Source organism: Oxyura jamaicensis, chromosome 8 (genome assembly GCF_011077185.1).
Source record: "Oxyura jamaicensis isolate SHBP4307 breed ruddy duck chromosome 8, BPBGC_Ojam_1.0, whole genome shotgun sequence".
Classification (NCBI taxonomy): domain Eukaryota; kingdom Metazoa; phylum Chordata; class Aves; order Anseriformes; family Anatidae; genus Oxyura; species Oxyura jamaicensis.
This window is the reverse complement of record NC_048900.1, coordinates 15,269,297-15,287,294: the sequence shown is the minus strand read 5'-3', so window position 1 is coordinate 15,287,294 and position 17,998 is coordinate 15,269,297. Positions and strand designations below refer to the sequence as shown.

Here is a 17,998-nt window from a genome sequence, read left to right as displayed (position 1 = left end):
CCCGCCCCTGGCGGCGCGGCGGCCGCGGCTCCCGGCGGCGGGGCCCGGCCCGGCCCGGCCCTCCCGCGGCGTAGCCAAGGGAACGGCCTCGCGCCGCCGCTTCCGGGTTCGGCCCCGCCCTGGCGGGCCAATGGGAGCGGGCCGCGGCGGCGCGACGGCGCCGGGGACCACGTGACCGCGGCAGGCGCGATGGGCGACGTGGACAAAAGGATGGGGGGGGGCGGGGGCGCGGTCGAACTACGACTCCCAGCGTGCTTTGCGCGCGCTCCGCCACCGCTCCGCAGCGGGCGGCTGCCGCGCGCTCGCCGGGAGGTGTAGTTCGGGACCCCGCCGGCTGCTGCCCGTCGGACGCCGGGCGTAAAGCCGCGGGGCGGGCCCGCAGCGCAGCCCTCGGCCCGCGGAGCCGCGCCGAGCCCCTTTGTTTAACCCGCAGCGCCCCGCGCTGTGACCCGACCGCGGAAGGGCAGAGCGGGCTTCATGCCCGTCACTAGCGTCGTACGAAGCGGCCTGCCCGCCGCCGCCGTGCCCCTGCGGGGCTCCCCGCAGCCGCCCCGCCTGCGTCGGGCCCGGCCCAGGCAGGAACGCCTTCCAGACAAGGGCCAGCATTAGCGGCCGGTGGCTTTTTGTACCCGCAGCGGTCCGGTGAAACCTTGCGGGTCGCTGGCCTCAGCGTTCCTGTCACCTCGACCCAATCCCCACAGCCCTTTGTTATCCCAAGGCCTCGTGTGAAGAACGCCGTGCTTCGTCCCTCTGCAAGCACCACGTATAGAGAACAGGCGTATAGAGAACAGAGGCAAAGACAGAAGATGTCCGTGAAGTGCTGAGTTCAACACGAATCTGCCGACAGGGAGATGCTGGGGACAAGCCTTTGCTGCTGTTTCCCACCCTACTTGTAAAGACCAAGCACGCTGAGCGCCTGTGTGCGACGCCACCCTGCTCGAATACCTACAGGAAACCCTGACCTAAGCCTGCCATAGGAATAACTCAAAAATTGCTGTGATGGGAGTGTTAATGCTAAATATGTTTTTGTGCTGTGTATGTACAGATGTCTCTAATTCATGTTAGTCATGAACAGCTTTTGTAGAACACAGCCATTTCTGCAGAGTAACCGTCGCCGTCTTGCCATCCTCTTTTGTACACATCTTCATAAAAAGACTTAATGTCCCCTGTTCCATGACATTCCTAAAGGAGACTGCCACTGCCCAACTCTAAAGCACGTTATAAATTTGAAGTCACTTAATGTTTAGCACCAGTTAGAAATAGCTAATGACAAAAAAAAAAAAAAAAAACTGACAGTGAAATAACCAAGCAATTTTGCATGAAGGAGGAAACTATGCAAAAGTACTTTTGCAAGGAAAACATTTGTGACATTAATGTTTGTACACCACACTACAGCTTCTGGAATAAATAGGAGTTGCATTTATTTTACAACAGTGACACTCCACTCTGTCAAATTACTCAACACATTCCATACTTAGGCAGTAATATTTGCCTATTCCTCTAGTATCCATTCTCTGTTAGTATTATAGTAGATTTTGATAGCATTAAATAACAGACTTTACACAGGTTGTTAAATGCCAACAAATATTATGCTCTCTGGAGTTTATTATTTCTACCCATGTCTTTATGAATGCAGATCCCTCAGTCCTTTACTTACTGCGATGATTATTATTATATCTTGCTGCCTTTACAGTCTTGCATTTATTCAGAAAGAGTCAGAAACCCCAGATCAAAGTTTTAATGTGCCCTAAAGTGACCTCTGAAGTGCAGTCTTTATCTCTAAAGCTCAATTTGTTAAAATGCTGTTTTTCATTTCCAAGCTTTTCTGTGCACAGTCTTTATATTGTGTGCAAACAATGCTTATAAGCCACTTGATGCATAGATCACAATTTGTTGTGGATGATAGTATGCTGGCTATGAAAGCAACAAGTCTCATTTTAGTTACTGCTTTCAAAACTTGATTCTGCCCTCCAGTATCTAAGCACAAGTGAATAGCCCTTAGCTGATTTTTGCTTCACTTATCTATTAGAAATTATATGCAATCATCATACTATTTCACAATTATTGCAATTCATGATGTAATTTACGCACCTAGAAAGCCCTACAAAAGTGAGTAACTCAAGTCAGTAAGAATGTGAATGGCAGGATTCTTAATACTCAGTATTAGATAGCGGTAAGTGAATATATTTTATGGTGGGAAGTAAAACATAAGGATGCTGCCTTATGGTTATAGCTGTTGTAAACATTCTCATCTTTCCCGTCTATAACATAAAATAAAATAACCGTAAAGTGCTCTGGAAGGCTAAATAACCCAGAAGTGCAGAGTGGGACTGAGAAACCTGCTCCCATTTTTTCCCCCTTTTTAAATATAGCAATAAGAAAAAAATCAGAAAAGTTGCTTGTCTTTAATACCTGTCAAAACTTCATAATAATTACGTTATCGGTTTGCAGAATTTGCACAAAGTGGGGCTTTTGAGCAACCTACTAAATTAACTATCATGTTCTGTTTAACTACTAATGGTTTTATTTCCCATATACTGCATGCAAATACTAAAAGCATCTGTGAATAGCAACGTATGTATGTACCAACCATCTAAGAATCATAACAGCACTGTCAAATCCAGGCATTTTAAAATCATGAGCCACTCCCCAGTTAAAACACCTAAGAAGTTAAGTCTTAAGTTGCTAAAATAACTTTATAGACAGGGGTGAATTGCTTTTGAAGCATTCTGTGGTGACATTTTCAGACTTCTCTATAACCATAACAGGCAGCAAATTTTAAGTGAAAGATGAGGTTTCCTGACAGCAATTGGATTTTAAGTGGTGAGGGCTTTAACTGAAAGGAAATCTATCACCTATCACTCTGGAAGAGATCTGTGACAAAACTGCAAGCTGGTAATACCACAGTACAGCCCATTTCCACTAGCTCCAATTCAAGTAAGTATTCACGATTAAACAGGGATTACTGAAGCAAATAAATCCTAAAGGGCTGGGCTGAAAAAAAAATTCTTACTCTTCAGGGTTTTGCTGTACATAACTACTTTCCCTGTTTTCTTCTGTGAAAATATCTTGTACTTCCGAGCTTCTTATTTCCATATGTGAAGATGATTCATCTTCTGGCTTCCCTTTGCCCTCACCAGGCTCAGCACCTCCTGTGACCTGTATGGCACTAACCTCTCCTTGATCAACTGCCAAAGAAACCTGCACATCTCTCAGTCCTGTTCTTGGCCTTTCTGTATTCAAAATAGGCACTTGTGCTGTGTTTGGATTTTCAGCAGAGTTATGAAAAAAGCTCTCAATCCCTACCTCCACTGGGACAGCATGACTACTCCCTGTTCCTCCTCCCTCCCCATCTAATCTTTTGTCTTCAGATGTATTTTCAGTGTGTTCTTCTGGCTGCAATCTGTCACTGTCACAGCTTTCCGCACCTGTGTACCAAACACTTTGCTTCATCTCAACTTCTGATTTTACCACTTGAGGTGTATCTGAGATTTCCACCAGCCATTCTGCTTGTGCCGTATTGCAGCCCGCCTTGGACACATTCACTAAATTCTTACCACCTGTCCCCAAACTAGATGAAGATGGTCGGTCCTCCTTGAACTCCATGCTTTCTGCTGCATCTTTATTCATCATCATCTGTCTTTCTTCAATTTCTGCTGCAGCTATTTTGCTTATCTCATTCCCTTCATGCTCTTGCAACTTTAAAATCTCACCTTCACAAATCTCTTTTATATTCTCAGGTGGAGTATCTGCTGGTAATTCAACTGCTACCATCAGCAAATTCCTTATCTCATTCACATCATCAGGGCATTTACAACTCTTTTCTTCTGACTTGCTTTCTTTCTCAGAATTCTCCCCAAAACCTCCTTTCCCTGTGTTTTCATCCTGACAAGTAACCCTCATGTCAATACTCACTCCTTGGCCTTTATTTTCTTTTTTACTTTCCTCTTCAAGCCCTGTTCCTACTGCATTTTCACTCTGTGATAATTCTTCTGTAATCCCTTTTTCTATCTTGATTTTCATTTCATCATTTCCTAAAATCTCTGCTTCTGCTACGTTACCATGTGGGGAAGTCAGATTGGTCTGAACAACTTCTTCCTGTATTTTGCTTTCTTTTTCAGTGCTACCATCAAACGCTGCATCCGTTGCTGTTTTGTTCTCAGAAGCTACCTTCTCCTCTACTGCTTCTTCATGTACCTTAAGTTCTTTTTCAGGGCTGACTCCAAAATCTCTGAATGCTTTTTCAGTCCCCAAAGCTACTTTTTCCTCCACAACTTCTTGTTTTGTAATAAGCTCTGTCCCAGTGTCCCCTACAAAGTCTCTTTTCACCATGTCTTCATTCTCCAAAGCAGTATTTTCCTCTGGAACTTTTTGTTTCATAAGGTCAGCTGCAAGGGACTCCTGTTTCTCACTGATGTCTGTAATGATCACTTCTTCATTTTTGCTTGCCTGATTACCAGCCATATTAACAGAAATGACTGCCTCTTTATCTGATGGCTTGCTATCATCGTGATCTTTCTCCCAAGAAATCTTTTCGGTCACAATGAGTGTCTCCTCACTTTGAGTGTCAGTATCTGACATCTCTGCTCTGGCAGTGGAAGGCTTCTTAGCGGGAGTGGTTTGTGCCGATCCCGAAGGGGTCTTCAAGTCAGTTAAACTGGACACACTTTCACAGGGATAGTTCAAGTTATCTTCAAAGAGGTTGTGCTTCTTCAGAATGGCAGCTTCTTTTATCACTAAAAAAAAAACATAAAACGGTTTGGAAAGACTGACAAAGGTACACCAAAGAAAGTACACTATTTCCCTGAGTTTTTAATGTCATATATATTGATATTACGAACAATAGTAATTTTCATTTTCAACTTGTTTTCAGTTTATCTTTACTGGGGAGGGGAGAGCATTTTCTCTGTTTTCATTAATGGAGCTTCAACATTGACCTAAACTTGTAATTGCAGCAGTACAGAAGTACCAGAGGGCCTGCAGTGCACAAAGGTAATGTTTAAATGCAGAAGTGATTACACTGAATACATGAACAAAAGTGTGCTTATTACATTAATTATTATACTGATATCTTGGAACAGTTGTGCCACAGAAGGCCACTGAGCAACACAGAAGCTTGTCTTTATCCAGCATATAGATAGGCAGACAGCTCCAGAGAGTTACAAATATTTTATGTATCTTTATATACCACCTGGCATGGTTTCATTTTCTGGCACACAAGCAGAGACATCTGCCTGGTGTACTGCACTTGCATCAATGATGTATGGGAAACTGCACCTGGCAGTACATTTCATTTGGGGAAATACATTTTCACTGCCATTAGATGTCACCAGGCCTTTACAAATAAAGCACAATTTCACTCCTGGGCCCAGGAAATCAAGATAAAATGAAGGTTACATTTTGTCAGAAATACGCTGATTACGCTGTAATTTTGACTTTCCCAAGCTTAGTAATGTTGCTACATGAATTTAAATTTCAGGGCTCACCACACATCTTCAGTGAGCTGAATCCAAACAGTAGCACTGTAATCCCTGGTCTTTGGGAAAGCTGGGACCTGGCTCAGGGACAGCCAGGAGCAATAGCTCACCACCGGCCAATGCCCAAAATGCTACTACTATCCCCTCTAGAGTATCCTCACCTTTCAGGGTTTCTTCAAGCAGTGTCTGATATAAAATCTCTTCATACACATTCTCTACTTGGATCACGCTAGTGTAATCAGCAAAAATGAACTGCTCGTATTTCTGCAGCTCCTGTGCAGACACAGAAGAAAGGAACAGATGCATAAAAACACAGCAATTTGCGAGATTTTGAATGTCCTACTTCAGTAGAGCACCTGCATCTACCAGGTCTTGCAGTGTTTCTTTTGAGCCACGAGTAAACAAAGTATCTATTTTCACAATTCATCAAACACTGTTCTTACACTACAATTACATTTAGAAGCACTATAGATCATTGTCATCTGCACTGTAATAAACAATTCTGAAATAAAGAGTTGGTGAGGAAATGCCTCACTCACTGTTTGTCCAAGGAGGCAAATCCACAGCGAGCATGGGAGATCCAGGGTTTGGTTTTGTTTTTTTAATAGGTGTGTAATATATTCAGCTTACTGCATTATATGTAATAGGCTATATCTACGCAATAAGTGAGTCATGATCACTTGGAAGCAGCTTGGTGGTCCATATAGAGAAAATGAAGTGACTGCTGCCCATTTCTAAAAGGGATACCTACAGACTAACATCTGGTGGATTTAAGTCTTTAAAGTCAAGTGTTTAAGGCCAGGTTGGATGGAGCTTTAAGAAACCTGGTCCAGTGGAAGGTGTCCTTGCCCATGGCAGGGGGGGTGGCCTTAGATGATCTTTAAGGCTCTATTAGAAGGTCAAGACTTGACTGGGCCTGTCAGCTGTTCTACACACATCTGCTTCCAAAGCCAGCTGCTCACTTCTGCAGAGGCTCAAACTCAAAAGGTTTCTAGGAAGTTTGCACCACCACTGCTCCCTCTGGCCCTGTATGGCAGAGACACTAGATAGGACTCCACGCTCTATATTTAAGGGGATGAAATAGTTTTGTTTCCTTGCTCACCCCTGTGCATGAACACCATGTCTTGAAGGCACTGCTGACACTCAGCAAAGAGTTACTACAACTGTTAATCTGATATGATAGTATGTAGAATGACATAGAGAGGAGAGTGATTTTAAATACATTTTTCAAAGTCCTGAGTTTGAATGATCTGTACTCAAAGATTTACAAGCATAACTTGAATAAACACTTGGTTTTAGACTTGTTTTTTAAACCAAAACAAGCTAGAGAGGCTCAGCAAGAGCCTCAGGGAACTGATGAACATCAGGGAAACAAAAGGGCGGGGATGGGTTAGGGCAGTCATCTTCCAGCAGCTACAGTGAGAATGCAAGTGAATGTGCATGGTCTGCAAGAAAGGGAAAGACTATTTCATTTGAGCCAAGGTGAACAGCATTCCAGCTGGCCCCTCATGCAGCCACACTGATAACATCTGCATGAAACTCTGGCAGCTGGTGTTTGCAGAGCACTACCCTATCAGTATGATTAAGGACAACAGAGACAGTCTCTGTATGTTTGTTTCCTGACTGCTGACACAATTACTTCAATTTAAAATCACTGAATACCAGCCCATGGCCTGTCTGCTTGCTGCTCCTGATGCCCAAGCAAGCGCTTGGTTTTGCAGGAGGTTGTGCGCAGAGGCTGTGTATGGTCACAGTGGTGCCTCTGGGTGCTGCCTTCTCTGAATGACCAAATTTCAGCTTGCAGCAGGGATGCCGAACACAGGGACAAGCCCATAACCTAAACTTGCAACTGTCAGACAGAGAGGAGTTCAGTTCGAGGGGACTTCAGATCTCTAGGGAAGAAGCAAAATGGGGATGGGCTATGGTCTGCACCTATCTCTGAGGAAGCAAGCTGCATATGCAGCTTCCATGTAACCTGAAATCTTCACTCCATTTCACATCTTGTACTGTGCTGCTACATCAATCCACAAACTGGCAAATATAAACATATTTTGCCCAAATAGGCATGAGAGAAAACAGCTTTACACAGTTTAGGATTTATAGTCAAGGTGCTAATCCTTTCCTTCCTTTCACTAATGTTGTTTTGTTGTTGTTTTTTTTTTACTCACAGAGTAGTAATGTAACCTACTGGTTTGCATGTTGAAGCCAGTGTCTTCTGCATCGTGGGCAAAGTAATCTGTACTAGTGCTTCTTGAAATATCTTCTTCCGGATAGTGCTGCTGTCGTAATCGTATTGCTGTTAAAGACAGACAAGAAGAGAAGCAAGTCCACACGGTGTTATTAATCATTCACAGGAGGAACTTGCGCTTGTTAACCTGTAACTGGTGACAGGGAAATACCAAAGGATACTGTATCATTGGTACATTCAGGGGTTTCAATTCCCATGCAGGTTATTCCAGCTTTTGTAAAAATACTCTGAGATCAGGGAGATTCTGGTATCTCTTTCCCTTCATTATTTTTTTTTTTTTGGTCTGAGCTAAAAACAGCCTCATGCTTGCTCTTTCCAGGTATTTTAGCACTGAGGGTAATGAATTCTAGCAGCAGGCCGATAATAAATTAATATAAAATTATTTACTCAGATCCACAGCATCATTTCCAGTTGATTTAATTGTAATTAAAAGGACTGCACACATAAATACTCTTACAATTGTCTGCCCAGAACTAGGATTTACCCCCAAAATGAGCAGCTTTGCTAAGTGCCACCAAATCAGCATTTCCCACCAGATGGTAAGAGGTATCTTCTTTCAAATACTAAGGTAAATTCACGTAAGAGATGCTCTCTTTAGGTTTCTTAAAAGGCAGAACACGAGATCTTACTGCACAAAAGCTGTAGCATTTACCTTCAGTACTCTCAGTTTGACTTTTTCAATGGTTGTTGCAACTTTCGCTGAGTCTGCCTGGCGACTTGGAGAGAACAACTGCTCAAAAGTATAAACTGCATTTTCCATCAGCTAAGAATAATAATAAGAAATATATTTTAAAGACCAGTAACATAAAATGTCTACATACATAAAGAAACCTGAAAAATGTAACCTTTAACTTAAATTGTGTTTCTGAGAGGTGAAACAGAGAAAGAATAATCAAAAAATCAATACATATTTTCAAGTGCTTCAAATGATTGTGGAAAGGGAAGAAAAGCCTTGCCTAGTTTAGATTGCAACACTCAGCTTTGTAATTGGAAAAAAAAAATAATAATAATCTCTTACATTAATGCAAGAGCACAGGAAAATGAAACTACCTCAACTTCTACCTTGAGCATAAAGCAGGGTCAATACCCGAAAGTCTGCTAAACAGTGGTATTTGCAAACTTATTCAGAGTAGATTCAGTTATATTGTCCCAAAATTGTGTTTCTCTTGTTACTCTCTATTTTAGTACCCTAAAGGCTAACATGCATAGAAATGTTGCAGTAAATAAAGGAAATTAAGCCTTAGTATCTTTAATCTAATATAATAGCTTTCCTGTACAGATTTAATCTCTTGTCACTGTCCAAACAGATGGTGAAAAAGACAAGAAGTAGAATCAAGTGGCTATATATACAGGCCACAGACAAAATTCATCCCTAATAGAAGACTATCATTGACTGCTATCATATCCTATTGGTCTTAGTAAGTAATACTGTAGATGAGACTTTTTTTAAAAAAGTCATTAATTAGTAGCTTATCTTATAACACAAATAGTTATCAGCAAAAATCTCAGAGCAATATTTTCTCAAGAATTATGTTAGGCTGGTACTTGCCATCTTTTCAAGTTATCCAAAGATTCATTAAAAATATTAAAACCCTTACTACAGGAAGATAATTCAGAAATAAATGTCCTGCAAGTGGTAATTATTTCTACTTAAACAGGCTTTGCCTCTTTTAAGTAGTGTTTCCATTCAATTTTCAATTTACTTTTATTGGAGGGGGATGGGTATGTACCCATGGGTATGTACCACAGGGAAGCCATCATTACTGCTGGGTCTTCCTTCATATCTCATGGGAATGTACCAGTTGATTTTCATCATATAGTAAAGATGACTTTGTAGTAAAGAGGTAGTTTGTAAATGAGTATGTAGATACTTATTGATAAGACACACTTTCAATTCCTCCTAGACTAGTAACATTTTCATGAATGAAAATAAGCAGTGAAAAACGTTGAAGGGGTGATCTTTGTAACTGATGTTGCAGAAAACTTGAAATTAGACTATATAGAGTATATTTTAGATTGAAATGGAGAAGATAGAGGTCTCCTCAATCTGCACATGTATCAGGAGGCCATACATTAAAGGCATTGCAAGACCTCCCATACAGTACGAAGACAAGAATAATGTATAGTTAAGTTTGAGACTAATCCCAAGATGAATGACTCACTTTTTATTTGTGTTACTATTTGGAGCAAATCATAAACTGGTGTGGCTTTGCTGAAGATACTGGAGCTGGTTTATTTACACTAGTTGAGTGTTTCTCTCCTAAATTCCCTAAACTTGACCACTAGAGGATGCCAAGCTCCCAATCCTGTAACTGTGCACTGAAAGAAGGAATACTCCACCCAAGTTAGACTTAAGCCAAATGATTCTTTTATATTAAAAGTACATGAGCACAGACACGTATGACCTTACTTGTTGATAAAATAAATCTCTATGGACACAAAGTGAAGCTACTTACTATTTTTATGAGAAAAAATATTAGCCTTTTAAAGAGAGAGAAACAATAACAGCATTTTCAGAATAACTTTTGCTCTCATTTAACTTATTTATTGTCAATTTTGTTTCCTTACATTAAAAAAACTTGGTTTGTACAGGATATATTTTCTGTCTAGTTCTTCGTCTTGGTTCATGGACTTCACTTACTGAAAGACATTTTATTTGAGCAGCATTTTGGAATGGTTTCCTTGAAAGACCAAGACATGAAATCAGAATTTTATTTCTGATTTTTTTTTTGGCTGCTGATCACTGCTGTAATTAGAAAAACTGCTTTTAGGAAAACCCTATCCGAACACTGTGCTAGAAACTTACTTTCCATGTTCATAACTCTCACTTTACAGGAGGGAACCGGTTCCATTTCACAAAATGACCAACTAGATTACTTAATTTCTCAACTACGGATTATAATCACAGGATTCAACATATTGTTATAAGGCCAAATCTGCCCTGCATTCTGGCAATGGAAAGAAGTCTACTGGCCAGGTCTTAATAGATTTCTGGCCAGGGATCCAGAAGAAATAAAAGCAAAGCAACATTACAGCTTATACCAATACACACTGGAGGGGAAAAAGAGGCAACATTCCTTTTTCATTCCAAATGATGAAATGATTTCACTTCAACCATTCCCATGGGAAGTGTAGTTGGTTAAAATAGCTTCACCCTGAGACATCATTTGTGTCAAAGAAATTGGCATGTTTTAACATTAATTGACTTATTTTATATTCATGAGAAAATAAACTACCAAGAAGGAGAAGGAGACACTCTGTTTTGTTAAAATTATTCAGGACTCTTCCTGAAAAATAAACACTTGAGAATGAAAATCAGGTGGATTTTAGCTACCCTGTTGGCATAAGCACAACCTTCCCGGGTGCTAAGACACCAAGAATTCAGAATGTCAAGGTTCATGGGAAGAGTTGATCCATCCAAAATTCTTGTAACTTACTGAAAGACTCTCACGCATGCAATGTCACCAATATAAATGTGAAAATGAGCTTCTAGCTTCAATTTTTTTTTTTTTTTTTTTTTTTTTAACCTGCATTTTGCTTGGTATATATTTGGGGCCTCTTGCACAGTTCTTCATCAAGATTACTTTGAAGCAGCTTAGAAGAACAAACCTAACCTGTTCTCTCAAGAGGAACAACTGGATTTTACAGTACCTCTTGCATGAAGTTCTGTGTCCTCTGAACCACAAAGTCAATGTGGTAGACCTTGAAGCGACTCTTGAGGTCTTGAAGGAGCTCCTGGAGGAGGTTCACTTTCAGATAGCAAGGCTCCATCTTCACAGAACTGAATGGTAGGTTCATCAGCTGATCCACATTCTGCATTCCAGTGGAGGAAAAACAGGCTTTGAGAAAAAGCAGCTGGAACCTAATTTTAAGTAGAGAATAAAAGAATAGCCCTAAAACAAATTCTGTTATCTACACTCTGGTTGCACAACTGCCACAAGACTTTCGAGACCACAAACAAAGCAATAATATACTACCACTTTGGGAAGCAAGTACTGCTGTCACTCAAGTTCTAGGTAGAAAAGTGCTAATGTAAAAGGCTCCAGTTATATTTTTGTCTTACCTCCTTTAGCTTTGTGATATCATTTGTCTTCTGAAAGTTCTGGATGATTTCATTAACTTCTTTATCAAAAAGTGAGCGAACTTCAGTGAATCCAGAACTCACGGGACCCATGAGCTCCTCCAATATGGATGTGAGAAATGGCTGGATATTTTCTGTGCAGCATTTCTGAGCAGGCTCAGAAACAGTGGCTGGAGCATAAGACAATACAATGGATGCATTTTAGGCCACTAAGATATACAGTGAAAAATGTAATCTGAACTGATATACTTTACAATGGATTAAATGCCCCTGTATTTTTTTCTGGAGTCACACCTCCTCAGAGATGACAAGGGTGATGAAAGGAGAGTTCATAGTTTTTTGAGTGGCAATGAAACATCTTTTCCTATGCCCCACCTACGCAAACTAGCAGCATGGGAGCACTGTGAGAGGAGAGGAAAGTAAGTATTGGTAAAGTACTGTAAGTATTGGTAAATATTGTGGAGTTTGCACAAAGCTTGGTCATGGTGCTTGTATAGGATTTATCTGACCTTGGTACTCCACAGTTCACTGAAAGCATCCTAGGCTGTTATCTGAGAATATCAATGTAACATGCTGAGTTTTATCAAAACAGCTCCTAAGTGATCAGCTGTTTATTTATTTGCTAACTTAAGCAACATCAATTGATGTTTGCCTACTTTTAACACTCATTTTTACATTCATAGCAAATATGTTTTTTCATATTAGTTTGACATCATTTAAAAAGCTCTTTGGTTTAATCATGCTTTGGTGTCCTGGTGTCCTATGAACTTGTCACTTAACCAGAACCTATTTTAATGGAGCATTTCTTGACATAAGGTCTAAACCACCACACTTTTAATGATGCTCTATATATATATATATATATATCTATATATATATCTATATCTTCATTTCACAAAGCTGTCCAAGCAAAAATCAAAGCAGAATACGCAACTCTAATCAGGATACTCATAACCTGCCAGCTCTAGCTCCAACTTGAGAAGACTTTGTATTTTCACAGATGCAGCTGCCCCAGGTGTCAGTTCCCATCAAAGGCAGCAGGGGCTCAAAGCATTTGTTTTCTGAAAATGAGCATCTCCGGATGGACTTTCAAAACAACAACATCTGGTAATTTAAGCAGCACAATGGGAAACATTAAGGATTGCTCCAAAACACATTTGTTTTCCTACTAACCTTTGATTTTTCCAGCTAAGAAGTTCTTGGAGTTCAGAATCTGATCCATGTCTGAGCGAATGGTTCCTTCAAGAGATTTTGCAAAATCTCTGCACTCTTCTTTCAAGGTACTCAGTTCTTCCGAAACCTGCTGCTGGACTAAGCCATATGTTTCTTCTACAAACTAAATTCAAATTAAAATAATAAGCAAAGATTAGAATCGGCACATTCAGACAATTAGTATGAGAAACAACTACTCTGGAAATATTCATACTTACACCAAACCAGGCCCGCTTCCTGTCATTCCTCTTTCCTTTCATTTTAGGCAGGATCATCGTCTGAAGGTTAGGAAGGAGTTCCTCCATCACAAGGTTGCTCAAGATCTATATGGTTAAGAGATTAAAATGACCTGTTCATATATTGTTTGCCACCTAAAAACTGAATCACAGAATGACATGTAAATATAGGCAACCCCAAACACACAACAGCTTAGCTGTCCCAAGTTGCCAGGAGGACTGTTTTTAAAATATCAGGTATTTGAGAGAAACTCTATGAATTCCATCTGAAGAATCTTCCTCTGAAAGGCTTTGAAAGACCATCAGCCAAAGGAAGATGAACCAAGATGACAAAGACGTCTATTAAAATTCACTGTATGCTGTTAGAAAGATTGCCATGTGAAAAACAATGGAGCTAAAATGATTGATGTCAGCTAAACAACTGTATCAAAAACATTTGAGAAGCTGTTATAATGGCTGTTGCTTCTCAAAGCTGACCTTAATCTGAGACACTGATGCCCTCCCAGAGGCATCACTGAGAAGTTGTTCTGAAGACTCATCAGCCAAAGAACACTTCTAATAGGAAAATACTTGCAGCAACAGTGGTGTAATGGTATCATGCAAAATTCCCATTCTTGTGACCCACGTTCAATTCCCAGCTGGTGCAACTAAGTTTTGCAGCTGTTCCCTGAACCTCTAAGCAATTTCTGGGGCAAAACAGTGACTTTTTATGTTTTTAAGAAGGGTAGAAAGGAAGACTCACAAAACTACAGATCGGTGAGTCTCACCTCTGTGCTTGGAAAGATAATGGAACAGATTCTCCTGGAAGCAATGTCAGGGCACATGCAGGAGGTGATCCAAGGCAGTCAGCATGGCTTCACCAAGAGCAAATCATGCCTGAGCAGTCTGGTGGCCTTCTCTGATGGAGTGACTGCATCAATTGACAAGGGAAAAGTGACTGATGTCATCTACCTGGACTTCTGCAAGGCCTTTGACATGGTCCCACATGACATCCTAATCTCTAAATTGGAAAGATATGAAGGGTGGACCATCCAGTGGATAAGGACTCGGCTTGTTGGCCACACCCAGAGAGTGGTGGTCAATGGTTCTATGTACAGGCAGAGGCTGGTGACAAGCGGTGTCCATCAGGGATCTATTTTGGGACCAGTGCTTTTCAATATCTTTATCAATGATATAGACGATGGGATTGAGTGCACCCTCAGCAAGTTTGCTGATGACAGCAAGCTGAGTGGTATGGTTGATACTAAAGAAAGAAGAGATGCCATCCAAAGGGATTTGGACAGGCTGGAGAAGTGGGCCCATGTGAACCTAATGAAGTTCAACAAGTCCAAGTGCAAGGTGCTGCACCTGGGTCGGAGCAATCCCAGACACGAGCACAGGCTGTGAGGAGAACTCACTGAGAGCAGCCCTGCAGAGAAGGACTTGGGGGCTCTGGTGGATGAAAATCTCAACGTGAGCCAGCAGTGCATGGCTGCAGCCCAGAAGAGCAACTGCATCCTGGGCTGCATCAACAGAGGCGTGACCAGCAGGTCGAGGGAGGTGACTGTTCCCCTCTGCTCTGCCCTTGTGAGCCCCACCTGGAGTCCTGCATCCAGGTCTGGGGCCCCCAGCACAAGAAGGATGTGGGGCTGTTAGAGCGGGTCCAGAGAAGGCCACAAGGATGCTCAGAGGCTGGAGCACCTCTCTTAGGAAGAAAGGCTGAGAGAGCTAGGGATCTTTGGCCTGGAGAAGACTCTGGGGAGACCTCGCTGCATCTTTTCAATACTTAAAGGAGGCTTATAAAAAAGATGGAGAGCGACTTTTTGCTTGGGCAGATGACAATAGGACAAGGGGTGATGGCTTTAAGCTAAAAGAGGACAGATTGAGATTAGAGGTTAGGAGGAAATTCTTCACTCAGAGGGTGGTGAGGCACTGGAACAGGTTGACCAGAGAGGCTGTAGATGCCCCATCCCTGGAGGTATTCAAGACCAGGTTGGATGAGGCCCTGGGCAACCTGATGTAGTGGGTGGCATGGGAGGGTTGGAACAAAATTACTTTAGGGTCCCTTCCAACCCAATTCCAACCCTTCCCATCCATTCTATGACTCTATGACTCTTGACCCAAAAAAGCAAGATAGAATGATACTGATGTGGATCTTTGGAAGTATTTCTTGTGAACACCAATTTCACAATTCACACAAGGATGGAAGGTCCCAGTAAAACCTGGATATGGAACAGAAAGGGAATCCAGAAATTGGGGTAATCTGTAGATCAAATAATTCTACTCTGATTTATTATTTTTTTTTCAAGAAGTATAGCACAATCCAAAAGATTCATTAGTTCCAAGGCTATCCTGAGGCAAAAGGGATAAAATTAATAGCTGATGAAGTTTGTGAAAAACTTTTCAAACAACTACTTCTGTCAGTAAAACTGGTAAAAATACAGTAAAATTTTCACATTGTAGAATTTATATACATTAAAATCTTCATTCAAGCATTTGTGCTGGCATGTACAAAAACTAAGGAAAAGTTATCATTGCCCCATTTTTTATTATTTAAGTATATTGTCTGTTTTTCATTGCTGTATTTTTCTAAATCGACACTGAGTACTTTTCCCTTTCAATAACTTTCTCAGTTTGCAGCAGGATTCAGCTGTAGAAGAGATGCATCACCCTTTCTGAACCCAGCTACTAAGTGGTAACTCAAGCTTGCAGCTGGTTCCAATCAGAAATAAAAGACATCAGACTGGGAATACAGATGCTCACAATTTGGGGGAGCGGTCAATACGCTGGCGGGCAAGGCTGCTATTCAGAGAGACCTAGACAGGCTGAAGAAAGGGGTGGACAAAAACCTCATAAAGTTCTGGAAAAGCAAATGCACAGTCCAACATTTGAGATGGAACAATCCCAGGCACCAGTACAGGCTGGCAACAACTGGCTGGAAAACAGCTTTGCAGAAAGGGATTTGAGCATCCTTGTAGACAGCAAATTCAGCATCTGTCTGCACAGTGCCTCTTGCAGCAAAGGGCAACCGCAGGTCAATGGAGGAGAACGTTGCCCTCTGTTCAGCACTTGTCACACCACATCTGGAGCAATGTCCAGTGTTGGGCTCCCATTACAAGACGTGACACACAGGAATGAGTCCAGCAGAGGCCACCAAGACAGTCAGGGGATGGTGCGCATGACATGTGGGTAGAGGTGGAGTTGCTCAGCCTTAAGAATGGAAGGGCTCAGGGGAGGCCTTACTGCTGTCCACAGCACATATGGGGAGACACCATGAAGACAGACACAGACTCTGCTGGGAGGTGCACAGGGAAAGGATGAAGATGACAGCCACAAGCAGAAACAAGGGAAATTTTAATTAGAATCATAGATTCATTGAGGTTGGAAAAGACCTTCAACGTCATCTGGTCCAACCATACACCTACCACCAATGTCACCCACTAAACCATGTCCTTAAGCACCATATCCAACCTCTCCTTGAACACCCCCAGGGACAGTGACTGCACCACCTCCCTGGGCAACCTGTTCCAATGCCGGACCACTCTTTTTGAGGAGAAATGTCTCCTAATGTCCAACCTAAACATAATGTTTCCTAATTTCCAACCTATTAGTTATTAAAAAAAAGATTTTCCCGTAAGGGTGGTCATAGGAACAAGCTGTGCCACCTCCTGCCTTGGCTATCTTCAGAACTCAGCTGCACAAGGCCCCTAAATTGGCTCTGCTTTGAGTGTGGGACTGGCCAGACAACCTCCAGAGATCGCCTTTTAACTAAATTATTCTCCGGTCCTGTAGCTCTCTGGATAGTCTCACCTAACTTTGTACAGAAGAAACATCAAAGTCTGCCTTCTTTGATGCAGAAATAATCAAACAGTGCGAGACAGCTTCCTGGTTTAATTCATCACCACCCATTTCAGAATTTCTTTCTCTCACCAAGTTTTGTCCAGAATTGCTCACTTCCATCAGGCTTTGCACCTCTTCTGCCTAGGTCTGAGCTACAACTTATTTCTCGCTCATCCCGCTTGATGCCCCAAACTAGCAATACATACACAGAGTTACAACAAGCACAAGCCTTTTTGAGAGTCTAGCCTGTCCTCCCCATCTCACTTTTTTTTTGGGGGGGGAGGGGAAGGGTGGGACACGACACTGTATCTGTGGCCTGAGAAAGCTGTGAGACCTCTCTTCCTTCTGCATTTTCCTCTTGTTGGCCAACAAGGCAATCCACTAGGGTTGTAGAGGAAGGCAGTTCAATATGGAATCTGCCCCATTTCTGTATCTTTGTGATCTCAGGTCTCTGAACACGTTTCCTTTTGGGGCATCTACTGGTGCCGGGGATATGCTGGATTCTTGAATTTCTCTATGTAAGGTATCTTAATTTTGACCTCAAGACCACAGTCCCATGTTTGGTTCAGTCATTACTTGTACTCGTGATTCAGAGGAGGGGCATCTTGTTTTTTCTGGACATGTTCATTTCCTGTTCAGAGATGTTGCCCAGGTACATTTGTACAGTCTCTTAGTTACGGAGGCACACCTGCTCATTTATGATGACAGAGGTGGTACTATTGTGCATGTGCTATACAGAATGGCACATAAACCTTTAATCAAGGTTTTTCATTTGTCCTGACTGTACAGCACATATAAGGCTGTTCACAGCACCCTGAATGCTTTGAAGTGCAGTGGAAATCTTGTAAATCAAAGAGAGACATAGTAACCCTACAAAAAAAGCAGAAAAAGTGAGAGAGTAGAGTGACAGTGTTTCTTGACATGC

The 17,998-nt window shown here is 41.8% G+C and overlaps 1 protein-coding gene across 1 annotated transcript in view; it reads right to left on the bottom strand.

Annotated features, from left to right (window-relative positions):
* Positions 1-1,396: 1,396 nt before the first annotated feature.
* NIBAN1 (niban apoptosis regulator 1) overlaps positions 1,397-17,998 on the bottom strand; it is a 66,465-nt gene continuing 49,863 nt past the window's right edge. Inside the window, exons 7-14 of the mRNA XM_035333084.1 lie at positions 13,237-13,341; positions 12,980-13,142; positions 11,789-11,976; positions 11,377-11,538; positions 8,378-8,488; positions 7,666-7,773; positions 5,639-5,750; positions 1,397-4,736 (exon numbers count right to left, since the gene is read on the bottom strand). Of these exons, the coding sequence (XP_035188975.1) occupies positions 3,010-4,736; positions 5,639-5,750; positions 7,666-7,773; positions 8,378-8,488; positions 11,377-11,538; positions 11,789-11,976; positions 12,980-13,142; positions 13,237-13,341 (2,676 nt within the window). The 3' untranslated portion in view covers positions 1,397-3,009. The remainder of the gene's footprint in view (positions 4,737-5,638; positions 5,751-7,665; positions 7,774-8,377; positions 8,489-11,376; positions 11,539-11,788; positions 11,977-12,979; positions 13,143-13,236; positions 13,342-17,998) is intronic.